A 27,734-nucleotide genomic window follows, 5' to 3' on the forward strand; every position below is an offset into this window, starting at 1 on the left:
TAGAATTCAGATGGGATTTGATTTGGTGCGCGGCATATACTTGCTGCGCGCAGCGGACGCTTGAGCAGTGCGCAATTGCGCAGGCACGCACCTTAGGTGAGGGGACGTTGCTTTGCAGTTCATGTGTTGTTGAAAACACGGCATTCCTCATCAACTTTTCTCTTTTTGGCGTCTCGGGTGTAAACCGTGCATCACTTGTCGCTGCATGTGCACCTTCACTCGCAGGTTACACACGGACACACGCCCATAAATAATACTTTTCAAAACAAAAGCAGCACAGTTGTATTGCGCGCAGGACATGGATGTTTTTTCAACTTTATTTTGTAATTGCAGTTGTTCACATTCACTCACAATCACGCATACGTCCACACGGAAGTAATACAAATAACGATTTTCAAAACAAAAGCAGCACCGTTGTATTGCACACTCGACATAGATACTTTTTAAAATGTATTTTGTAATTTATAATTGGCCTCACGCGGGCCGGACAGGGACGCACAAAGGGCCGGATGCGGCCCGTGGGCCGCAGAATGCCCAGGTCTGATATAGATCAATACAGTCTGCAAGGTAACAGTCCGTAAGCACACATGATTGTATTTCTTTATGACAAAAAAAACTAAAAAACCAAACTAGACGAGGCAGTGGCGAAACATAGACAAACACCAGACTCCTCACGGATTGGCCGGCTAATACGTCATGCTGTCCGCCATCGACAGTTATTAGTCAAGACTTTTAAAGAATACTCTATCACTATACTGTACAACTTGTGTAAATGAATAGTTCTGCATATTTTTGTCATGAACTACATGTAACTGCTGCAAAATCAGACTATATGCTACAGTGTCATCATTTGATTAAAACAATAGAAATACATTTCCTCTCCATGATTGCTACAATACAGTAGGTATCGATAAATATACATCCATGCAAACTATGTGTTATGATTGCACATGACAGTTGTTATCGGTTTCCTGTATCTGGTATTATTACCTGTCCACCACTCTTGTTTTTTTGTTTCACTTTCTACTTGCACCACTCCTCTGGTCGGAGTTCTGGCTCCCTCACCAGGATGCTTCTGATGATCATTTGCTTTGCTTTGTGCTTCCTAAGTCTGATCTCCCTTTGTGCACTTCCCTGCTGCTTATGGTTTTTTTGTTTTACCTACATTTCTCTAAAAAAAATGGGCTTCTTTCCAGTACTTGCCTGCTGTCTCTGCATCCCGGGGTCCAGAAAAACACCAGCCTGTAACACTATGATTCTTAACAGTCACAAAAATGTACAATTTCTTCACAAAACACTTTGGAAAGCACTTTGAAAGGTCTTGTGTACGAATTGTGCTGTATAAATAAACTTGCCTTGCCTGGATGTCTATGGTGGCGAGTTATTCCTCTCGGATTTTGGTGCGGAAGCAAGCTTAAAAGTAGCTGAGTGCACCCAATAGTTTTGCATGAGTATACACACTGCAAAAACTGAAATCTAAGTAAGATTAAATATCTCAAATAAGGGTGATATTTGCTTATTTTCTGTCTGATAAGAGAATTCTTCTCACTAAGCAGATTTTATGTTAGTGTTTTACTTGTTTTAAGGGGTTTGGTCCTAAATGATCTCAGTAAGATATTACAGCTTGTTGCTGAGATTTTATGACCTATATTGAGTAAAACATGCTTGAAACTAGAATATCAACTGTTGCAAAGCTGTGTCACAGCACTCACAAGTATAAAACTACTTTTTTAAAGTAATAATTTCTTACTTCAAGCATGAAAAATCATCATGATGCCGAGCGCATATCATTATGTGAAGGTAATGGCACTAGCATTTGCTTAACTTAAGAATATTTTTCAATATATTGAGCAAAAAGTTCTCTTTTTTTTCTACCAAGAAAATTGCACTTGTTATTAGTGAGAATATACTTATTTTAAGGTATTTTGGGGTTCATTGAGGTTAGCTAATTTGACTTGTTTTGGAAAGTCTTGACAAGCCGAATGTTCTTGTTCTATTGGCAGATCATTTTGCTTAGTTCAAATAAAATACCCCAAATTGTATTTTTTTTCTTGTTTTTGAACACTGACTTTTTGCAGTGCAGTATATGTAGAGTATACCATCATAATGTTTGCAGAAATATTTTTACAACATGACTTTGTAATTTCTACACTGTGGAATCTACAGCCTGTGTAATATACAGGTATGTGTGTGGTACTCTGATGTCTGTGGTCGCTCTTTTTAAAAGGCATCAATGCCTCACCTGGCGTGAAGGTCACTGCATGTTACTGGCCCATACGAGCCAGTGAATTTCACGCATGGATGCTGGATGAGTCAACAGATAAAGCTGGCCTGGCACATGTCCTGGTGTACGTCCAGGAGATTAATGAAGGGACAATGTACTGTAAAGATTTGTTTTTTTAAACAATGTGCTGTTGTTGCCCACTAAAAATGCCACAAATGATATTCAAAATATAAATGAAACAGGTGAGAATTCAGGCTTTCAAAAAAAAAAAAAAGTTTTGACGTATTTAAAGCTAGCGCATCATGACAAGCTACACTGACGACAGTCAAAAGCTCCGTTGAGAGTTCACACTATGTTCAGCGGCCCTTGAACGCACCATGGTGGTGTGAAGCTTATTAAAAGTTAAAGTTAAAGTACCAATGATTGTCACACACACACACTAGCTGTGGCGAAATTATTCTCTGCATTTGACCCATCACCCTTGATCACCCCCTGGGAGGTGAGGGGAGCAGTGAGCAGCAGCGGTGGCCGCGCCCGGGAATCATTTTTGGTGATTTAACCCCCAATTCCAACCCTTGATGCTGAGTGCCAAGCAGGGAGGTAATGGGTCCCATTTTTATAGTCTTTGGTATGACTCGCATGTCTTTCTTTGATTCTGTTCATGTATTTTCCCCCTTTTTTTTTGTTCACCGTGTCCTTGTTCCCATATGCTGATGCTGTGTCTGAATGCATAAAAAGTGCAGTAGAATGACTCGATTACTCAAAAAAGAAATTTTAATTGTGTAGGACAAAAGTGTATGTTTTTATCTTACCGTTTTTACTGAACTGCGTTTGAAAATCAAAATACTGTTCTGAATACTAGTAACATTCGACTGTAGCCTCGTTCCCAGACATTACAAAAAAATATATTTACAGTGTGCAGTATATTTTCAGCTTGATTTGAGTTTAGATTTTATTGAATGAATACATTATTTAATGAACATACAGTATGTTGAATATAGACATTATGTTCTCTCATTCATCTTTCTGTTAGTACAATACAGTAACAAAGTCATATTTCAGATAAGGGATGTAACAATAAACAGTAATAATGATATCCGATAACCGATAAAATTCCCGACGGTTAGTATTACCGTGATTGATAACTGCACTTTGATAAACTTACGGACTGACTGGCTTTGGTTTGTTAGCTTGATTACTAACATGAAAACAAGAGACATTAGCATCTCTCCCCAAAATATATTGCTCTCTGAGAAACTAAGACATTTAATCGTGCACACTGAACCTACGAGCTGTGCTCTCTTACTCTCTCTCTCTCAGAGTGATCGATCTTTCCTCAGAGGAAAAGAGGCCGAGGTGTTGTTACGATGCGTTCAAGGACAGCTGGACTAAGTAGGACACAACGCTCAGCAGAAATAATACATAACAAATTTTATTTGTTGTAAAGTGAATTATATTTATATAGCACTTTTCTCTAAAGACTCAAAGCGCTTTACATAGTGAAACCCATTATCTACATCTTTAAGCTACATTTAAACCAGTGTGGGTGGCACGGGGAGCAGGTGGGTGAAGTGTCTTGCCCAAGGGCACAATGGCGGTGACTAAGATGGCGAAAATGGAGATCGAACCCGAAACTCGAGCAAGGATCAAACGCGCAACCCTCACGTGGCTGGCATGGGAGCTCTACCGACTGAGCCAAGCAATATTTTAATCAAAATACTAAGACTAAAATACTATCAGTGAAGCATAAGAATCACAAAACATGCAAAATATTGTTTTTTTCAAACAGCGTGTCTATTTATTGTATTTATTTAAAGAAAATAACTTGGTCAAAAAATGTCAGTGTGTGCTTAAGAACTTTTTGAGCACATTCAACAATACCACGAAAATATTGATATCTCTGATAATTCTGATCACAATAACCGTTACATAAAATGTTCATATCGTTACAGTCCTATTTCAGATAGACAGTTGTTGCCATAAATTAATCATGATTAATTTGTAAACTGACAATCCTAGTTTTATATTGTGTTTACAGACACAGTGTCACGTGGGGGTCGCATGTTTATGCAAGGTCGTTCTCCCAGGATGCAGACGGACAACTCCGTGCAGGTAGGATATGATTTATTGTCCATAAATCATACACAGTCAATACAAACAGACAGAAAAAAAAACAAGACGCGTGCCGATCGCACGGGAAACAAAGGCGAGACTTAGCACAGGAATCAAAAAGCATAATCACCAGAATTCATCCAACGTAACTGTTGCTTGTGGCAAATAAAGCCAGACCGAGTGTTGCGCACAACGTGAATAAATAACTCTCTGATTAGTGCGTGTGCATGCCGAACACTAATCAGAGGCAGGTGAAACCAATCAGTACCCATGGTAACCAAAACAAACCCAGGCGTGCGCAAAACAGGAACTTAGGGAGTCCAAAACTAAACAAAACATGATCCGGGCCTGATTTACTAAAGGTGTGCGTGTGCTAAACGCGTGCAAACTTGACAACACACGCAAAGCTTATCTACTAAAAGTGTGTAAAGTGAGCAGAATGAGGAGTGCAATCTATATAGCGTCTCTGTCTTCATTAATTATGAATTATTAATTAGAATGGACTTTATTATGACAATAAAGTCCATTCTATTCTAATATGCAAAATATGTTGATTGTCAGAATGGCCACAATACTGGGAGGAGAACATTCAAATATAATTATTTAACACATGGAGCCTGATTTACTGAACTAGAAAGTGATTGCCGCACCTAAATTAGCTGCTTTATTTAGCACGTCTGAAAAATATGTCAAAACTGACAGCTACACACACGATTGGAGGATCAGTGCCGCCGTTGCAGAGACAGACGAGACTCCCCCGTCCTATGTGTGTGTCAACTTGACACACACACATATTTGGACTGACGTACATTTAATTTAATTGAGTGTTTTTTAATGGCATTCATTTTCACATAGAATATATATTAACATAACTCCAATATGAAACAACATTCTTGAAGTATTCATTTTTTTGAGTCTTGAGCACATAAGTGCAGCCTCTCCCCCATGAGTGCAACTTCATAGTGCTAAAAATACAGGGCGAAAAACAAGAGGTGTCATTGTAGATGCACTGCATGTGTCCGACTGCTTCTAAAATGCCCATAAAACGTGCTTCATGTCTCCTGCATGTTTGAAAACATAGCATAAGGCAGGAGCATGATAACATGAGTGTGCAGTAAGTGTTCGAGTGTCTCTGTGGTGATGCCCCATAAAGTACATAGAAAAATTCTCATTTAAAGGGGAACTGTACTTTTTGGGGGCAAGTTTGCCAATTGTTCACAATCATTATGAGAGACAAAAACATACTTTTTTTTTTTTTTTTTTAGAGGGGGGGTTAAAAATGATAAAAAAACGCTTGCAAGATGCGGCTAATGGAAGTCGCCATGGGAGCCTTAAAACAACTTTAAAACTCTCCATCGACGTTTTATATACACAATGCAAGTATATATATATATATATATATATATATATATATATATATATATAATGTAGCAACAGGCATGTTCATAACAATATGTAATATGTTCAATTTTAACAGTATTTTGGTCATTTTAAACAATAATGGAACTTCTTTCCTCGGCGCATTTATTTCTGTTTCCATAGCAACACACTTCCGACTTCTGGCAAGAACTGTGTGTTCCTACTTCCGGAAACAAACGCGTGTGTGTTTTCTGATCATGGCAGACTTGGTAACGGATAGTGATGGGTTGATGAGGCCTCATGAAGCGTTTCGACACATTGTAAAACTGTATTGATACTGTGTCGATACTGTGTCACTAAATACTGACATCTGCTGGACATTAAAAATCCCTACAGGCAACCTATGGACCGACTCAACTGACACTGATTTTATGACCTAGTATATACAATAATATAAACCAAGTCATTGTATTTCATTTAGGATTATTTCATATCTTCATTTAAATAAAAATATATTTTTATCTTTTTTAGATACAGTCAAATAATGTGAACATGTATCGTGACTAGGATGGTAGAAGGTGGGGATTGAACCCCAGTAACCAGCAACCCTCCGATTGCTGGCACGGCCACTCTACCAACTTCGCCACACCGTCATTCCTGTACCTTCTCTAGTAACAGTAGTGATGGGTCCGGCAACACAGATGCATCGGCGCATGCGTCGAGCTCATAGAGCGAAACCCTGTGTCGGTGCACGTACCCCTTTTAGAAAGTCACGTGACCGATCGTGAGCTGCTTTGGTCACGTGACCGATACGCGAACTGTATCGCACTGACGCTTCCTCTGTGCCCTGTGAGCAACGTTCCCTCTAGATGCGCGCCTGCGCAATTGCGCAGTGCTCAAGCGTCCTCCGCGCACACCGTGCGCCGCACAGCCAATATATGCCGCGCACCAAATCAAACCCATCTGAATTCTAAACAAAATAAACACATTTATTCTGTGTAATTTTGAAATGCAACTTTGAGTGACAGTGACAACAAGCGGCCCTAACGGTGTTCGTCAACAACACGCATTGCGCCGCTTCCTAATAAACACAGTTTGGCGCGCAGGCGTCAGTGCGATACAGTTCATGAGCGGTCACGTGACCAGAACAGCTCATGAGCGGTCACGTGACTTTCTAAAAGCGATACGCGCACCGACACAGGGTATCGCTCTATGAGCTCGACGCATGCGCCGATGCATCGGTGTTGCCGGACCCATCACTAGTAACGGATAATGAAGATTACTATTTTTGGACAAATGAGGATCCGCAACTTTATCTTTTTGAAGCTGAATATACGGAGGATGAACTGCGGCTTATGGAAGCGAGCAAGGAGAAGAGGGTGAAACGTTGGAGTTGGGGGAAGCCGAGAGAGGGAGATTGGCGTGTCATGACACTGCAAATGTGGAACTTGGAGTCAAGCTATGCTGAAATAAATGGTGTACTTAACCAAATTAACTGGAAGTGTCTCCAGCTAGCTTGACCAAACAGACAACTGTCCACCGAGTAAGTTACACTTCAATATTGTTCATGATACATGCAGCAAGCACATCACCTTACAACTACAGTACATAAGCTGTCAAGCTAGCTGTGTACAAACAAAAGATAAAATGTGGGCTAATACTTTATAGATACTGTAATATAATTGTTCATGTTTTTCAGTCAGTACATATTCGCAATGTGTTTTGTATTACACACTCAGAAGCCAATAAGCTGTTAAAGCAGTTGATAGCTTACCTCTTGCTGTAGCTAGCTTACGGCTAATGCCATAGCATGGCAATGTGTTACTACGCTAGCAAAACAGTTCCTCAGTCTTTGCTCTTACAATAACAATGTCGCTCGGTTATTATACAGGTTATGGAACGTAAATTATGTAATGTTAACCTTTTTTGAATGCATTTTTAACATGATTTAGAGGCAGAATGGATTGCTCCCATTAGCTGCATTGCTAGCCACCTAGAACGAGCTGATTATTACAAGTTAGAATGCAAAAAAAATTAAAAATAACCAAAAACTTCTGTCTTATTGTTCCTCATAATTAATAACATTTGGCAAAATTAAAAAAAAAAGTGCAGTTCCCGCTTTAAATAAGGCTGTCTGCACCAATTTTCAATTGAACACAAAGTCTTAGTAGATCACACGCAATACACCCACTAATAGTACATGCAATTTTATTGTTTGCACACGCTGTTTAGCGCGTGGTATTTAGAATTTAGTAAATCAGGCCCCTAATCCTGCTTAAGTGTGGCTTTAGGCTAAAATATTTGAAGGGGTACAGGATTGTGAAATGATCGGGAAACCATGGATTTAGACCCGTCCGCCTTGCCAATGTCATGAGGAGAAATATAATTAATATTCATAATACCGCTGACAACACACAGGTGTAGACTCCTGTCTCATGATGACATAATGGACACATTTTTTTAAACTGCATCTTATATATCGGATCCTTGATGTCAGAAACCTTTTAACAACTTAGCCAGGACAAACAATATGTTTTAGTCATCAGCACTGAGAGAAAACATACATTTTAACTATAGGCTTTTATAGACCCTTTCCCCTACTTCCACAATTTTCAAAAATCAGTGGAAAATGACTTAACAGGTTGGACAAATTCATGAATAAAAGTGGAGCGCTTGGGAAAAACTGATACGGATATAGAGCGAATAGCTCAAGATGGATGGCATTAATCAAAATAACGGAAGAGATTACCAATGCAATAGATAGTCAACAGTGTGCAGCTGCAGTATTTATGGATCTAACAAATGCATTTCCCACAACTAACCATATCTTAATTAAGAAATTAGAACAGTATGGCATCAGAGGGTTGGTCTTCAAGTGGATAGAAAAGGTACTTAACAGACAGGTGGAAATACGCAAAGGAAGACAACAGTGTTAAATATATCTTGTGGCCTACCTCAGGGATCAATTCTGGGACCAACATTGTTCAATCTAGAATAGGGAAGGGATTCGTATGGCCCTATTCTTGGAAGTATTTTGCGTGAGAGAAAAGGGGGGTTAATCATTTTGTAACGCAGTATGCTGAAAATGCCGCTCTACATAGTAACTGACGCTGTGGTCATAGTTGGAATTGCCACAAAATACATTTTAAGATATTCAACACTCTACTGCCATCTTGCGGCTAAAGTGGATAGTACACACCCCAAATTTGTCACATTTCATGAGTCAGGTAAACAGAATACCCTTCCCACTGTATACATAAATGAAATTTGTAAAGTTACAAAAGATTTAAAGTTAGTATTTTTTGCAAAGAATATGACAATGTTTTGTTCAGGAGAGGATACACAGATGCTAACAGAAAAAACAAATTGTCAAATTAAAAAGATGCTTTGAAGAAAACAGACTCTCTGAATCTGAGTAACACTTAAATAATACTGTTCGGTAACAGTAGACAGAGTTGACATTAAAAGGGTAAAATAAGCTAAATAGATGATACAATGAACTGGACATCTCACATAAGAATAAACAACATAAGGTGGCAATAAATATGTCAATAACGAATAAAGCAAAATATGGCCTGTACCAAAAATATCTCGATGTATTCTACTGCTTGTTGGTGTTACCATATCTGAGTTACTGTGTAGAAATATGGGCAAATAACTACAAAAGTGAGCTTCATTCACTAACGGTGTTACAAAAAAGATCAATTAGAATAATAAATAAGCCTCACATTGGATAGAGACAACATAAAAACCCTTTAGTTATTGAACAAGAAATTCAATGTTACAGTGAAATTTGCAAGCACCTAAAATTAGTGCATAATTTTAGCTGTTTGCAAATTTCACTGTAACATTGAATTTCTTATTCAATAACACTTACTTATTGAATAAGTGACGAAGCAAACTTATTGAATTTCTTATTCAATAACACTTACTTATTGAATAAGTGACTAAGAAATCTATAGCCTGCTACCCAAGAATGTGCATTTCTTCTCAACAAAAGAGGAGAAATATAACCTTAGGGAACATTTTTTATAACATGTGTATGCACGTGCAACACTTAATACCTACATGGACCTAATGTATAGAATGGATTCAGCAAAAAAGTCAAAATAAGTACTAATATGATCCACTTTAAGAAACTGTTCAAACTCAAAGTGTTTACAAAGAATAATCGTGATAAACATATTGAACCTCCTCAAAAAATTAGACAATCTTATTCATCGTATAATGTGAATGACAACTTATAAACAACTATTCATAGATGATAACTTAATGTATTCATCTTTTTGACTAATTGTGTTACAAATTGAGCACAAGTAAAAACAAGTGTTAAAAATTGCTCTGAAACGGAGAAAGATTAAATAAGTTGTGAACTGAAGTGAAGTGAATTATATTTATATAGCGCTTTATCTCCAGAGACACAAAGCACTTTACATAGTGAAACCCATTATTAATGTATTTTAGCTACATTTAAATCAGTGTGGGAGGCACTGGGAGAGAGGTGTGTGAAGTGTCTTGCCCGAGGACAAAACAGCCGTGACTAGGATGGTGGAAGCTGGAGACATACCTGAAACCCTCAAGTTGCTCGCATGGCCATTGTCCCATTTGAGCCACGCTGCCAAAGAAGATCTGCATCTTACTACTCCTTTTCCCACATATTGAGAAACTGTAAATATGTGAGGTATCATAACCGTTGTCTTTAACTCTCTCACTACAAGGGAAAAACATGAGCATCATTTGACTCTGAGCTCAGTTTTATACCGCATGTTAAAATATTACAAAGGATGTTTTTCTTAAATCTTAAAAACACTTAAAAACTCAGCTGTACATGTCTTGACGAAAAAGACATTACACAGGTTCTATAGAATCACTGCATTGACTCCCTGTCTGTTTCAGGATCATTTTTAAGGTTATTTTTCTGGTTTACCAATGTCTTAAATGGTCTTGTATCTTCTTATCTTTCAGATCTGTTTTTCCATTATGAACCCTTGCGGACCCCCCGAGATCCACTGGCACTGGTCTCCAATCTGTACTCAAGTCACGACCCACACTTGCGGAGCAATATTTTTCAGTAGCCATGGCCCCCGTCTACAGAACAGCTTCATGACCTCAGGGCTGCGGAGAACGTCAATTTCATAATGACAAGACCCATCTTTTTGATTAACTTTCTTTATTGGAAGTTATTTCTCAAGTGACAATGTAACCGTCCTTTGAAACAGTACCTCCAGATATCGGGTTTCCCCTTACCGCTAGTCAAGCCCACCCACAGGAAAACACTGCCAGTTACACATGTAGTCAAAATGTTTGCCCAACCTTTTTAATCCAGGTTATATTAATTATGTATTATTTGTTGGTGTTTTTATTGTTTATAATTCAAATTTTATTTGGTTTTATTCGGTGCTGTTGTGGTACCGGTCCGTTGGGTGGTGTGTCCTGTGTTCTGGTGGCTGTGGGGCAAATTGGGGCATTATTTTTAACTCTGTAAAGCACTTTGTGTTGCATTTCAAATGCATGAAAAGTGTTTTATTAATAACATTTTATCAATTGATTTGATTAAAAGCTTTAAAATCCGTTTGACAAATATTAGCATTTAGCATTCTCTTCCTTTACCCACATAGCTAAACCGGAAAAGATCTCAGAGAGCGCCAATCTCTGCCAAGTCCTACCTCCCAATATTGAATCCAGATGGTTATCCGGATCCGCCCCAAAATGTAATCACTTGTTAATTATCCTATTTCTGCCCTTTCCTGACAAGTAGATAAAAATCCGTCCATACATTTTTGATTTATCCATAGCGGGATGAAAGAAATGGAGTGAACTATATTTAGTTTTCCACTGTCTTTGTCTCGACTTGTCCAGGGAGTACCCCGCCTACCGCCCGAATGCAGCTGAGATAGGCTCCAGCTTCCCCCGCAACCCCGAACGGGACAAGCGGTAGAAAAATGGATGGATGGATGGATGGATGGCACTGTCTTTGTCTCTGTGGGATGAGGCAGGGAAACTGACATGCACACACATACAGGGATGTGAGCACTCTTTGAGAAAGAAAAAGGAAAACTGGCATAAAAAAAGAGGAAAAATGACAAAGTGCTGCCACGCACGCCCCAAAATAAAATTTTAAAACTCAAGACTACATTTCCTGCAATTGGGTGCTTTTCTACACTATATTTTACTTTAAGATTTATTCTCATCCACCGACCTCTTTTGGCTGTCTTGTTGACACTTACATGTCCCATGTAATGTACCACATAATTACATATTTTTTTTAAGTAGATCATTTACTAACATTATTATTATTGAAAATATAATGTCAAATTAAATAACATGCATGCAGATATATATAATATCATTTAATAATATTGAATAATGATATTTGATAATATAATATTTGAACATATTTGATGATATGATATTTGAATTTTGGTCACAATAACCGTAATATAAAATGTTCACACCATTGCATTCCTAAATGGACATGATTACATAACCTCTAGGCCAGGGGTCTCAAACATGCGACCCGCGGGCCAATTGCGGCCCGCGAGTCGTCATTGTGCGGCCCACACCTTAATATGAAGGTTTAATGTTAGTGCGGCCCCCAAGTTTTATATGAATGGCGCTTGACAGCGCTGTGTGCAGAGCTGAAGCATTCTTGCCAACTCTCCCAATTTTCACCCATCAATAATACTGAGGACAACAATATTAAGTCAACAATACTGAGGACAATAATATTGAGGGCACGAGATTTAGCGTCCACTTTTTATCCATAAAGTAATGTGCTTGCACAGTCACACATTATATGCGGCTTCAAATACACACGTAAGTGACTGCAATGCATACTTGTTCAACAGCCACACATGTTACACTGAGGGTGGCCGTATAAAAAAAACTTTATCAATGTTACAAATATGCGCCACAATGTGAACCCACACCAAAAAAGAATGAAAAACACATTTTGGGAGAACATCCTCACGTAACACAACATAAACACAACAGACCGAATACCCAGATTTCCTCGTAGCCCTAACTCTTCCGGGCTACAAGGAATCTACCAATCATGGTGTGGTATATGGCCCTCGAGGGCCGAACATTGACGTTCGCGCTCTTCCTCCCTCCCTCCCTCGCTCTCTCTCTCGCTGTAAACTCCACAGTTCGCTCACAATAGACAAGAATAACAATAAATAATATAATATATATAATGTATTATATATATAATATAGAAATATATTCTACATATACTCTACATTTAAGTGCAGTCAAGGAACATATGCATTATACAGTCTGATGGCTGTCGGTATGAAGGACCTCCTGTGTCGTTCCGTGTTGCATTTTGGGAGTCTGAGCCTTCCACTGAACGTGCTCATTCTCCCCGCAAGGTCCGAGTGTAGTGGGTGGGAGGTGTTGTCCATAATGGCTAGGAGTTTTGCTAGACTTCTCCTCTCTTGTTATTACTTATGACTGATTTATTTACTTAATTCTCATTTTGTTCATTTATATTTTGATTTTATTTTGTGTTGAAAATAAAAATAAAGACATTTAAAAATGTTTTTTTTAAGAAATCTTTTCTTGCGGCCCAGCCTCACCCAGACTCTGCATCCAGTGGCCCCCAGGCAAATTGAGTTTGAGACCCCTGCTCTAGGCAGAACAAGCTGAAATGACAACAATCACCACCTTTTAGAGGCCTCTGGACAACTTTAGAATTAGAGAGCGTGCAAAAATGGTGTGAAAAGTGGAGAATCCGTCTATTTAAGTGCATGAAAACAATTTCTGTGAACCCATTCTGTTTTCGAGGTGTTACTGTAATAGAGGAAGAATAAAAGAGTCAAAAGATCACATTACAATTTTACAATAAAAAGTGACAAGAAACACTGAATAAAGTAAAGCATGTACTGGGGAAAAAGAGAGTATGGGGGGATTTTTCTGGGGTTACCAGATACAAATTATTTTGTGGAGGTATTGGAAAACAACACTTCATTCTCTAACTATACAGTGCTGAGAAAAACGCTCAGTTAGGATAATGCATATTATTTGTTGTGGGTAACACACAAACCCCTTTAATCCTGACATCACAAATATTACAATTCACTGCTCTGGTACGAATGCAAACAGCTTAAATCGTGTAGAAAGCAAACAACAACCTGGGCTGCATGATATTGGGGGGAAGACTGACACTGTGATTTTTTTGTTTTAATACTGGGAAATGAAAAAAATGTGGAATTTTCACCAGCAGACTTGAAGGGGAACTGCACTTTTTGGGAAATGTGTCTATCATGCACAATCCTTATGTGAGATAAACACATATATGTCTCTTTTTTTATGCATTCTAACTTGTAAATGAACGAAAATAAAAGTCCGCTAACAATGGAGTCAACGGGAGTCGCGTTGACTCCATTTGCCTATGAAGCGCTCTAAACACGACCAAACACCTCCATCAACGCTTAAATACATGCTGTAAGTATGCAATGTACTAAGAGGCACACAGGACGTTGTGTCCTTGAGCAAGACACTTCACCCTTGCTCCTGATGGGTCGTTGTTAGGGCCTTACATGGCAGCTCCCGCCATCAGTGTGTGAATGTGTGTGTGAATGGGTGAATGTGGAAATAGTGTCAAAGCGCTTTGAGTACCTTGAAGGTAGAAAAGCGCTATACAAGTATAACCGACTTGCCATTAATAGTCATGTATTTCGCTCATTTCAAGCATACTGTAGCATATTTATTTCACAGACGCATCACAGCTTTCGTTTTTCCTTCAACAACAACTACCGTATTTTCCGCACCATAAGCCGCACCTAAAAACCACAATTTTTCTCAAAAGCTGACAGTGCGGCTAATAACCCGGTGTGCCTTATATATGGATTAATATTAATATTTATTTTCATAAAGTTTAGGTCTCGCAACTACGGTAAACAGCCGCCATCTTTTTTCCCCGTAAAAGAGGAAGCGCTTCTTCTTCTACGGTAAGCAATTGCCCCCATAGAAGAGGAAGCGCTTCTTCTTCTACTGTAAGCAACCGCCAAGGTGAGCACCCGCCCCCGTAGAAGAAGAAGCGCGCGGATATTACGTTTCATTTCATTTGTGTGTTTCTGTAAAGACCACAAAATGTCTCCTACTAAGAGACACGCGTACAAGGTCCCATTGACTTTTGATATTCATGTGAACCGCACTGTGGATACAACGGGAACACGTACGGTGAATATTCGCACCACAGGGAATGAGAAGTCGTCCTTCACTGTTAGCTTGCCATGCTAACGGCCAGAAACTTCCACCCACGGTGATATTCAAAAGGAAGACCTTGCCAAAAGACAACTTTCCAGCCGGCGTCATCATAAAAGCTAACTCGAAGGGATGGATGGATGAAGAAAAAATGAGCGAAGAAACCGGGTGACTTTTTTCACGCAGCTCCGTCCCTGTTGATCTACGACTGCATGCGCGTCCACATCACAGATGGTGTCAAAAAACAAGTGAAGCACACCGAAGAAGAAGAATAATTCGAGGGATTTGTGGATGAGTAATAACTTCAGAAAGTGAGCTTTAAATGTTTATTTTGTGTGTTGTGTGACACTAACGTATGAGCAACGTTGAGTTATTGATGTTGCTATTGCTCTGCACTATTTTGAGTGTTACTATTTTTGTGATTGCACATTTGCACATTACATTTTGGGAGTGAACAGAGTTGTTAGAACGCTGGTTTGTAATATATTATTAAAGTTTGACTGACCTATCTGACTGTTTTTTTGACATTCCCTTTAGCGTAGCGTAGGTGCGGCTAATAACACGGGGCGGCTAATAGGTAAACAAAGTTTTGAAATATGCCATTCATTGAAGGTGCGGCTTACAACACGGGGCGGCTTATGGTGCGGAAAATACGGTACTACTAATCTTGAGAGACAACAAGCATGTAAAAATAATCACTTCGGGCCTGATTTACTAAATATTGTGTGTACTAAAACACGTGCAAACCTGATAGCACACGCAAAGCGGATGTACTAAACGTCTGCAAAGTGGATTTGCCTCTCTTGTCTTCAAAAACACGCAAAATATATGCTGATCGCCCACAAACATAATTATACAGCACACACAATGTGATTTATTAACACTCATCACTGTTTTGCGAGCACTATTTTGCGTTTTATTTAGCACGTGAAGTAAGTGCAAATTGACACAGAAGCACATGGCTGTGAGAAAAGAGGTGCACGCGCTGCAAAGAATCCTCCTTCTCACCTGTGTGTCAACATTTTGGACTGACAGAAATAAAATAAAAAATTAGACATATCGTCTATTTTCTTTAATTTCCATGTATAATTGTATTGCTGCTGGATGACTTATGGGGCTGTTTAAAACTAATTCAATTGATGCGTTTTGGTGTCTACTGTTTCTGTTGATGTCATTCGTTTTTTTTCATTTAGGAAATATATTACTATGATGCACCTCCTACATGAAAAAAAAACATCTTCTTGCATTCCAGGCGCACAAATCCGCAGTCTCGCGCAAAGGCTCAATTGTCAGTGTGCATATGTTTCTGTTGTGTAGATTGCGATTCTGAAAAGGTGTTACAGATTGTAGATGTGTGCTGCTGGTTCAACACACCGCACACAGGTAGGAGCATGATAACATGAATGTGTACAAAAATGTTCAAGCGTCTCTATGGTAAAATCCCCGTATGCACGCAATATCCTCATTTAAATAATGCGGTCCGCAACACATTTCAATTGCACACGTAGTGTTAGTAAATTTAACATAATACTGCTACTAATAGTACACGCTATTTTATTTTTTGCTCAAGCTAAATTGGCGAGTGGTATTTGGATCTTATCAGGTCCTTAGTGCACATTGTGTGCTCTCACTGGGATATCTTCCCATTTAGATGAAGAATTTCTCAAAATCCGAACAAAAAATTAAGAAAAAAAAGACGTCACAGATGACCAACTTCTTTCCTCAGCGCATTTATCTCTGTTTCCATAGCAACGCACTTCCATCTTCTGGCAAGAACTGTGTGTTCCTTCTTCCGGAAACAAACGCGTGTGTGTTTTCTGATCATGGCAGACTTGGTAACGGATAATGAAGATTACTATTTTTGGACAAATGAGAATCCGCAAACTTATCTTTTTGAAGCTGAATATACGGAGGATGAACTGCGGCTTATGGAAGCGAGCACGGAGAAGAGGGTGAAACGTTGGAGCTGGAGGAAGCCGAGAGAGTGTGATTAGCCTGTCATGACGCTGCAAATGTGGAACTTGGAGTCAAGCTATGCTGAAATAAATGGTGTGCTTAACCAAATTAACTGGAAGTGTCCCCAGCCAGCTTGATCAAACAGACAACGGTCCATCGAGTAAGTTACACTTCAATATTGTTCATGATACATGCAGCAAGCACATCACCGTACAACTACAGTACATAAGCTGTCAAGCTAGCTGTGTACAAACAAAATATAAAATGTGGGCCTTTTTTCTGTCTTGCCTCTTGGTGAGGGTGGTCGCATTTTTCCCTGCTACTCCTCCTTCCCGCTTGCTTTCTTGTGTCCTTGTCTTTGTCTAAACTTTTTGAAGCCTCTTTTCTTGAGCTGTCCTCAAATCTAAACATCAAAATGAATTTGATCAACTGGACTCTCGACGCAATTGACACAGTCTTTTCGACAAGGAAAAGAGGTTCGGGGGAGCCTGGCTGCCCTGATGGAACCATTGCTGCGGGGTACGTGAGAGATTCCTGGAATACTTGGAGAATCATGTGCCTCTCAGTCCTTTCCATCGAGGACGTGGAAGACATCTACCTATTTGGAGCTGTGATCGCAGGGAATTTGCTGATTGGGCTGGGCATTGCTCTGGTGTATCGTCAAATTCGGAAGACGATGGCAGCCACTCAAGGGGCCAACAGGCTGTTCAACGCAATGGAAGGATTGGGTCGTGCTGTGGGATCACAGACTGGAGCGATTGCTGATTTGAATCGCAAGGTGGATTCTATCTTGATGAAGTTAGAGAAAGAATAAATTGAAATTGTCAGAGCCAGCATACAGAGCAGGAATGTCATTGTTTTGACTGCTCGAAGAAAAAACAACATCTTAATCTACGATTTGACTCCCTCGAATGGCCTTGAGGAAAAGGCTGTTTGAAAACACTCCCCTGAGGACTCCTCAAAGATGGACGCTTTTGACCTTTCCCTTTTTTTTCAAAAGCACCTGGGTCGGACTCTTGAACTCTTGAACTCTTGGGGCCGGCCTCGGCCCATAAAGACAATTCCAACATCTCACCCAAGTTAATTGGGCATACATGCACGCACACACCCCTCCCCAAATCAACGCCTTCACCACTGCTTAATTCCTCCGGGGTTGTGGGGGCTGAGTAGCGCTCAACAGCAGCTGCCGGCCTCCAAAGTCCTGTTGGATGACTCTGTTGCGAGTTGTTGTGATTACATGTACCATGTTTATGTGTGCCATGCTATGTGAGGTTTTTTCCTCGGACTCAGTCTGGACCATTCCTGAGGGTCCAGCCTCAGACTGATATTTTTTTTACTCTTCCCCCCCTTCCCCAATTTCACCTTTTTCCCACCTTTTTAAGGAGCGCCCTAAGTGGCTGATCCGTTGGCGGTCCCGTCTTGTCTCCCTGTAACGTATGTCTGCTCTTAGCAGGATTGTGCCGAAAATGTAATTTCAGTTCTTATGTGTCTTGTACATGTTAAGAATGGACAAATAAAGCTCCGATATAATACTTTATAGATACTGTAATATGATTGTTCATGTTTTTCAGTCAGTACATATTCGCAATGTGTTGTGTATTACACACTCAGAAGCCAATAAGCTGTTAAAGCAGTTGATAGCTTACCTCTTGCTGTAGCTAGTTAACGACTAATGTGCTACTACGCTAGCAAAACAGTTCCTCAGTGTTTGCTCTTACAATAACAATGTTGCTACAGCTTGGTTATTATACAGGTTATGGAACATAAATGAAGTATTGTTGATGTTTTTTGAATGCATTTTTAACGTGATTTAGAGGCAGAATGGATTGCTCCCATTAGCTGCATTGCTAGCCACAGAGACCGAGCTGATTATTACAAGTTAGAATGCAAAAAAAAAAAAAAAAAAGACCAAAAACTTGCGTCTTTTTGTCCCTCATAAGTAATAACATTTGGAAACTGAAACCCACTACTACCGACCACGCAGTCTGATAGTTTATACATCAATGATGAAATTTTAACATTGCAACACATGCCAATACGGCCGGGTTAACTTATAAAGTGCAATTTTAAATTTCCCGCTAAACTTCCGGTTGAAAATGCCTATGTATGATGACGTATGCGCGTAACGTCAAACGTTGAAACGGAAGTATTTGGACGCCATTGAATCCAATACAAACAGCTCTGTTTTCATGGCAAAATTCAACTGTATTCTGGATATCTGTGTTGGTGAATCTTTTGCACTTTGTTTCATGAACAATGAAGACTGCAAAGAAGAAAGCTGTAGGTGGGATCGGTGTATTAGCGGCTGGCTACAGCAACACAACCAGGAGGACTTTGAGGATAGCAGACGCGCTATCCGACGCTAGCCGCCGACTGCATCGGTGATCGGGTGAAGTCCTTCGTCGCACCGTTGATCGCTGGAACGCAGGTGAGCACGGGTGTTGATGAGCAGATGAGGGCTGGCTGGCGTAGGTGGATAACTAATGTTTTTAGCATAGTTCTGTGAGGTCCTGTAGCTAAGTTCGCTTCAATGGCGTCGTTAGCAACAGCATTGTTAACCTTCGCCAGGCTGGAAAGCATTAACCGTGTATTTACATGTCCATGGTTTAATAGTATTGTTGATTTTCTGTTTATTCTTCCAGTCAGGGGTTTATTTCTTTTGTTTCTATATGCAGTTAAGCCCGATGCTATCACGTTAGCTCCGTAGCTAAAGTGCTTCACCGATCCAATCCGATGTATTGTCGTGGAGATAAAAGTCACTGTGAATGTCAATTTCGCGTTCTCGACTCTCATTTTCAAGAGGATATAGTATCCGAGGTGGTTTAAAATACAAATCCGTGATCCACAATAGAAAAAGGAGAGAGTGTGGAATCCAATGAGCCAGCTTGTACCTAAGTTACGGTCAGAGCGAAAAAAGATGCGCCCTGCACTGCACTCTAGTCCTTCACTCTCACGTTCCTCATCCACAAATCTTTCATCCTCGCTCAAATTAATGGGGTAATCGTCGCTTTCTTGGTCCGAATCGCTCTCGCTGAATTGAAAACAATGGGGAAATGTGAGGAGCCTTTCAACCTTTGACGTCACGCTACTTCCGGTACAGGCAAGGCTTTTTTTATCAGCGACCAAAAGTTGCGAAATTTATCGTCAATGTTCTCTACTAAATCCTTTCAGCAAAAATATGGCACTATCGCGAAATGATCAAGTATGACACATACAATGGATCTGCTATCCCCGTTTAAATTTTAAAAAATTCATTTCAGTAGGCCTTTAAATAAGGCGGTCTGCACCAATTTTCAATTGAACACAAAGTCTTAGTAGATCACACGTAACACGCCCACTAATACTACATGCAATTTTACTGTTTGCACATGCTGTTTAGCGCGTGGTATTTAGACTTTAGTAAATCAGACCCCTAATCCTGCTTAAGTGTGGCTTTAGGCTAAAATATTTGAAGGGGTACGGGACTGTGAAATGATCGGGAAACCATGGATTTACACCCTTCCGCCTTGCCAATGTCATGAGGAGAAATAGGATTAATATTCATAATACCGCTGACAACACACAGTTCTAGACTCCTGTCTCCTGATGACAAATAATAATTCTTTTTAATTGCATCTTATATATCGAATCCTGTATGTCAGAAACCTTTTAACAACTTAACCAGGACAAAAAAAACATTTTAGTCATCAGCACTGAGAGAAAACACACATTTTAACTACAGGCTCTTATAGACCATTTCCCCTACTTCCACAATTTTCGAAAATCAGTGAAAAGTGATTTAACAGGTTGGACAAATTCATGAATAAAAGTGGAGCGCTTTGGAACAACTGATACGGATACAGAGCAAATAGTTCAAGATTGATGGCATTAATCAAAATAACGGTAAAGATTACCAATGCAATTACCAATCTAGGTGACAGTTTATTTGTGCTTTCACATTTTTTTTTACTTTTACCTACTCATTAAGTCAACACTGCAGCAGCACAAGCTCGTTAGCACTCTCTAACACGACGTGGCAAAAAAGAGTTTGCTTGCGTCAACACTTATTATAACAGTGTTGGTTATTATTCAGGTCACAAGATGTAAATGGGGTATTGTTGGTCTTTTTCGGATGCATTTTTAGAGCGATTCCAAGGCAAAATGGATTACTCCCATTAGCAGCATTGCTAGCCACCGAGAACAAGCCGATTATTACAAATCAGAATGCAAACAAACAAACAAAAGAAGACGTATGTGTTCCTGCCTCACATTAAGATTATGAATTATAGTCGAAATTCCCCCCTTCTCCCCCAAAAAAGTGCAGTTCAACATCGTGTTATGCTGCACTGTGGTCATCATCTCGACAACCTGCACTGATCTTAAAGCTCATATTTTGTGAATATTACAAGTATATATATATATATTTGTTGTGAATATTACAAGTATTTCTGTCTTTTAAAAGAAATCTTGTTATCCTTTATTGCAGGCTTATATTGTGCTGGGACCAGTGTACATGTTTCCTATCATGTACAAACTGAATGGCAATAAACCTTTGAACCATTTATAGCGCTCTCGCTTCATAATTACGTAACTGTAATGCAACTGTTTTTGTGTGGATATAAAATACTGTACTTCTTGCCCAGACATTAAGAGGAAAACAAGAGGCCGATCAGCAATCACTTTATTGAAACCTCTTTTGGACCCCGACATTTAAATTCTGACATTCATGTACACCTTGAATGCACCACCGGCACAGCACAGAAACACAGGACGGAAATGAAAATTACTCTAAATAACAGAACATGAATACTATTTTACCGCCAATGTTTGTCACCTCATGTAGGCAAAGTGGGCGAGACGGATCGGTCGAGGTGGCACTGTATTGAGCATGGCGATGTTCAAACAATATATTGTGTAGCCAAACGTACTACCCAATGAAGTACACTGATTTATTAATACAGTAGAACATTTAATAATGTTCTTCCATATTAACAAGAAAGTACAAATATGAAATTAGGTGAAACACAAATATTTGATAGAATAACTCAATGTACAATTATGAGCCACTTTAACAAACAAATGGCAGGAGGGAGAATGTTGAATTGTCTAATATCATTATCTAGAATCTTATTGTTTTATAAAGGCCTGTTATATGAACTGCTACGCATTTGTACGCTTTTAAGACTATAAGTAAATAAGAACGTTATTGAAACAAAGTTACAGAGCTTTTCCTGGAGAAAGATAGGCGCATGGACCTTGAATACAACCAAATGTAGGACCATAAAACGGTTTCAGTTTTATAAGAAATAAAAGGATTAATTAGTATTTGAAAATATTTAAAATAAAAAAATTGAATTATTGTCTTTTTTCTTTTTATTCTTTTAATGTGCAACCTGTACTAACACTGATTATAGCACAATACATTAACGTTACAGAAAACCCCAACACTTTGTCAATCACAAGCAATGAACATGTAAATGCAAATTATTTTTTCAGAAATATAATAAGTAATATTTTATGTAATAAAATACATTTTTTGAAATAAAAAGACAAATCGGCGTCCTTTGAGCACTAACAAATATCGCTTTGGCTTCTACGGCCATGTCCACACGAAGACGTTAGTTTCAAAAATGCATATCCGGGGTTAATATGATCTTCATCCACACAAGTGTAGTTTCAAATCTGTCTACAGTATGTCTACACACAAACACATACACCTGCTGTCATGCACATTTTGTGCAATCAGAAGCCTGGAAAAGCAGCAAAAGATGACTTGGTGGCATTACACTCATAATGTTTATTTCATCAAACTGGACATGTACCGTATTTTCCGCACCATAAGCCGCGCCTAAAAACCACAATTTTTGTCAAAAGCAGACAGTGCGGCTAATAACCCGGTGCGCCTTATATATGGATTAATATTCATATTTATTTTCATAAGGTTTAGGTCTCGCAACTACGGTAAACAGTCGCCATCTTTTTTCCCCGTAAAAGAGGAAGCGCTTCTTCTTCTACGGTGAGCAACCGCCCCATAGAAGAGGAAGCGCTTCTTCTTCTACTGTAAGCAACCGCCAAGGTGAGCCCCCGCCCCCGTAGAAGAAGAAGCTCGCGGATATTTAATTTCATTTGTTTTTCTGTAAAGACAACAAAATGTCTCCTACTAAGAGACACGCGTACAAGGTTCCACTGGCTTTTGATATTCATGTGAACCGCACTGTGGATACAACGGGAACACGTACGGTGAATATTCGCACCACAGGGAATGAGAAGTCGTCCTACTGTGGTTGTAGCTTGCCATGCTAACGGCCAGAAACTTCCACCCACGGTGATATTCAAAAGGAAGACCTTGCCAAAAGAGAACTTTCCAGCCGGCGTCATCATAAAAGCTAACTCGAAGGGATGGATGGATGAAGAAAAGATGAGCGAGTGGTTGATAGACGTTTACGCGAAGACACTGTGATGTTATGTTCCAGGTAATATAAGAACTACACTACCCAGCATGCAACGGGAGTTATGAGCATGCGCGGTAGCCAGAGATGGGGTGGTGTATGTGGCCATGCCGGGAGCTAGAAGGTTGTGATGAGCACGCTTTATGAGTAAACGTTTAGAACTCAGCCAACACGCCTCGTCTGGATTATTTACAAAAACACAGACAACACATGGTGTCAGAAGTGGCCGTGAGCAGCGTCGGACGGAATGTTTGCCACGAGGGAGCCACGAAAGACGAGCGGAAGGAAGATGTCTCCGGTCGCGTGAGTGAAAACGTGCGAAGGACGCCACATTCCTGAGGAGTTTGCTGCGTGTGTGAAGACTTTGAGTGGCGGTAAAGTGACACAGAGGACAAGGGACAGATTGAACGAATAGAAGAGGATCTTGTGCCCGAGTTGGAGGAAAGCCAACAACACAAAGAGCTGTGGAGTCCTGGTAACTACCCCAAAGTACAGCCATGGAAAAGCTAAGTCCACCTAGCCCAATGCTACTAAATGCTAATCTTGCCGATAACTGGAAGCGTTTTAAGCAAAGATTTAATATATATTTAGCAGCAAGCGGAGCAGGAGCTGATAATGAAAAGCTGAAAGCTCACATTCTTTTGCATGTTATTGGAGAAGATGCTTTGGACATATATAATAGCTTTCAGCTGGATGAAGCTAATTTGACTCTGGAACGGCTAATGACAAAGTTTGAAGAATACTTTGTGCCTCGTCAAAACGTGACATTTGAGAGGTATAAGTTTTTCACACATGACCAAAAGCAAGGAGTACCTTTTGATCAGTACATGGCAGAGCTTCACACGCTAAGCAAAACATGTGAATTTGACACTCTGAGAGACTCATTAGTGAGAGATAGAATTGTTTGTGGTACAATGGATAATGCACTGAGAGAAAGACTGCTTCGAGAAACTGGGCTTACGTTAGATAAGTGTGTCAGTATGTGTAGAGCAGCTGAGACCACCAGAGCTCAAGCAAAAGAGCTACGGAGAGGTGAAACAACAGTGCATGCCATACATAAAGAACAATGGAAAAATAAAATGTGTACCAAACAAAAGGATCAAAAAGACAAATCCATGGAATTTAAATGTGGTAAATGTGGAGGCAGCCACAAGCCGAAATATTGTCCTGCATATGGAAAAACATGTAACAACTGTGGAAGGAGCAATCACTATGCAAAGTGTTGCAAAGCAGCTTCAAGAAAGAAAGTTCACACAGTTGAAGAAGATGATGATAAGGAGGAGTTTATTGTCAATGTGGTGCAAGCATGCACAATTGAAAAAGAAGAATGGATTGTTCCAATTAAGGTGAATCAGACAACAATACCATTCAAGTTAGATACAGGTGCTCACGTAAACCTGCTATCTTTGGAAGATTACAAAACACTGACTGTAAAGAGCAAAATCCATCCAGTAAAAACCAAAGTAAGTGGATACACTGGAGAACGAGTTCCTGTTAAAGGCGGATGTATTGCAACTTTTAAACACAAGGGTCGACAAATGAGAGCACAGCTACTGATCGTGGATATGAGTGTACAACCAATCCTGGGACTCAGTGCATGCACCAAGCTCAATCTTGTCAAAAGAGTGTTTGTGGTGACATCTCAAGAAACTACAAATGCTCAGGACACACTCATGGAAGAGTATAAGGACTGCTTTCAAGGACTTGGATGTCTACCTGGACTACATAAAATATGTGTAGATAAAAATGTGTTTCCTGTTGTGCACCCGTGCAGGAAAGTCCCATTTGCTCTGCGTGAAAAACTGAAAGATGAACTAGCGCGAATGGAAAAGTTGGGAGTCATTAAAAGAATAGATGAGCCAACTGAATGGGTCAGCTCGCTGGTTGTTGTGCAAAAGAAAACAGGTGCCCTAAGAATATGCTTGGATCCAAGAGACCTAAATAAAGCAATCAGAAGAGAGCATTTCAAGTTACCAACCAGGGAAGAGATCATGGCACAATTTGCTGGAGCAAAATGGTTCAGCAAATTAGATGCTTCATCAGGTTTCTGGCAGATGAAGCTTGGCGAGGAGAGTTCAAGACTGTGCACATTTAACACCCCGGAGGGCAGGTACAGGTTTCTTCGTCTACCATACGGCATCTTGTCAGCGCCTGAAGTATATCATAAGACCATTCACATGATTTTTGAGCACATACCCGGAGTTGAGACAATGATGGATGATATCATAGTGTGGGGCTCAACCCGAAAAGAACACGACGAAAGACTGAGACAAGTGCTAGACAAGACAAGGGAGGTGAACCTGAAACTTAACAAAGAAAAATGTGAGTTTGGAGTGAAGTCACTTACCTTTGTGGGAGATGTTGTGAGTGAAGAGGGCGTGAAGCCAGACCCGAGAAAAACTTCAGCAATCAACAACATGGAAAGGCCAACCAACAAAGATGAGGTCAGACGTTTCCTGGGGATGGTCACCTATCTTGCCAAGTTTGTCCCACAACTGTCAACACAGTCAGCACCTCTCAGGAGTCTTCTTGAACAAAAGAATGAATGGATATGGTCCCACGAGCAAGAACAATGTTTTCTGAAACTGAAAGAGACTCTTACACAGGAGCCCGTGTTAAAGTTTTATGACCCCGAGAAGAGCACCAGGATCTCGGCAGATGCATCGCAGTACGGCCTGGGAGCAGTGCTACTGCAGCAACATGAAGAGCAGTGGCTACCTGTCGCCTATGCTTCCAGAGCACTGACAAGTGCAGAGACCAGGTATGCTCAAATTGAAAAAGAACTGTTAGCAAGTTTGTATGCATGTGAGCGTTTCCATCAATATGTATATGGACAGATGTTTCAAGTGGAAACCGATCATAAACCGTTGGTGTCTATCATGAACAAACCGTTGAATGATTGTCCAGTACGAATACAGCGCATGCTAATTCGACTGCAAAAATATGACGTGCACATGATATATACACAAGGAAAATATATGTACACAGCCGACACATTGTCTAGAGCAGTGGACAAGAGAGAACTTGCAGACAGTGATAATAGCACAGAGATACAGGCATATGTAGATATGGTAGTGACATCTTTGCCGGTGACTGCAGACAGAACAGAACAAATACGGAAAGAGACTATTGCTGATGAAACTATGAAAGAACTCAAGAGCACAGTACAGAATGGATGGCCTGACAACAAAAAGGATTGCCCCTTGAAAATACAAGACTACTGGAATTGTAGAGCTGAGCTTACAGTGGTGGATGACATAGTGCTAAAAGGGAGCAAATTTGTTATTCCGTACTCACTGCGCAAACAGATGCTCGAAAAGATACACGAAGGCCACCTCGGTGAAGTCAAGTGTAAAAGGAGGGCTAGAGAAGTAATGTTCTGGCCAAGGATCAATCAGGATATTAGCCAAACAACAGCGTCATGTGGAGTTTGCCGAACTTACAGGCCAAAACAACAAGCGGAGCCACTGATGACTCATCCAGTGCCCCACAGACCTTACTACAAAGTAGGAACGGATCTATTTGACTTTGATGGAAGGAGCTACGTGGTAGTCACAGACTACTTTTCAAACTATCCGGAAATTGGAGCGTTGCAGTCAACAACGAGCAAAGCAGTTGTCAGTTATTTAAAGACTGTTTTTGCCAGACATGGTGTTCCATGCGAACTGTTTTCCGACAATGGTCCCCAGTTTTCTAGCTGTGAGTTTGCTGCCTTTGCCAAGGAATGGGGGTTTCAACACTCCACATCAAGTCCAACTTATCCAAAGTCCAACGGCTTGGCAGAATGCTCTGTAAAAACAGTAAAAAACCTGTTAAAAAAATCACAGGACAAAGATGACTTTCAGAAAAGCTTACTGATCTACCGTAGTGCACCTCTACAAAATGGACTGTCACCCGCCCAAATGCTGATGGGTAGGCGCATTCGCTCCAACCTACCAGTCAACGAGGATTTGCTGACACCCAAAGGCGCACACAAAATCAGACACACTAAGGAAGTACAAAAAGCGAAGCAAAAACAGCTGCATGATAGAACGGCAAAACACCTGCCTATGCTGAGGCCAGGAGACGTCGTGCGTCTCAGAGACATTTCTACAGGCACCTGGAGACAAAAAGGACAGGTGGAAGAGGAAGTTTCTCCACGTTCGTATAGGATCCAGATGGAAAATGGACCGACTCTGAGAAGGAACCGCACGGATCTTCAACTACAGCTGACTGAAGGCAACATTGCAGCTCAGGAGAAGGCTCAACAGGACTCAGCTGGACCTGCAGAACTTGCTGACACGGAGCCTGACCTTGCTGACCAAGGACTGACAGCAGCGTCCGCGTCACCTGCTGTTGAGAGACTGTCTAACTCTAGACCGAAGAGACATGTTCAGCCACCAAAGAGGCTGATTGAGACTTGTTAAGGATTCTGAGGTCTTGAGAGTTTAAAAAAAAAAAAAAAA

General features: G+C 40.2%; 2 protein-coding genes across 2 annotated transcripts in view; one reads left to right on the forward strand and one right to left on the reverse strand.

Annotated features, from left to right (window-relative positions):
* Positions 1 to 27,734, reverse strand: part of opcml (opioid binding protein/cell adhesion molecule-like) — a 460,670-nt gene that overhangs the window by 58,815 nt on the left and 374,121 nt on the right. The window lies entirely within an intron of this gene.
* The window catches only part of LOC133650713 (uncharacterized protein K02A2.6-like), a 4,730-nt gene continuing 359 nt past the window's right edge, over positions 23,364 to 27,734 (forward strand). The window contains exon 1 of the mRNA XM_062048294.1: positions 23,364 to 27,734. This exon is cut by the window's right edge and continues 359 nt beyond it. Coding sequence (XP_061904278.1) covers positions 23,787 to 27,695 — 3,909 coding nt within the window. The 5' untranslated portion in view covers positions 23,364 to 23,786 and the 3' untranslated portion in view covers positions 27,696 to 27,734.

Source organism: Entelurus aequoreus, linkage group LG05 (assembly GCF_033978785.1).
Source record: "Entelurus aequoreus isolate RoL-2023_Sb linkage group LG05, RoL_Eaeq_v1.1, whole genome shotgun sequence".
In the NCBI taxonomy this organism is placed as follows: domain Eukaryota; kingdom Metazoa; phylum Chordata; class Actinopteri; order Syngnathiformes; family Syngnathidae; genus Entelurus; species Entelurus aequoreus.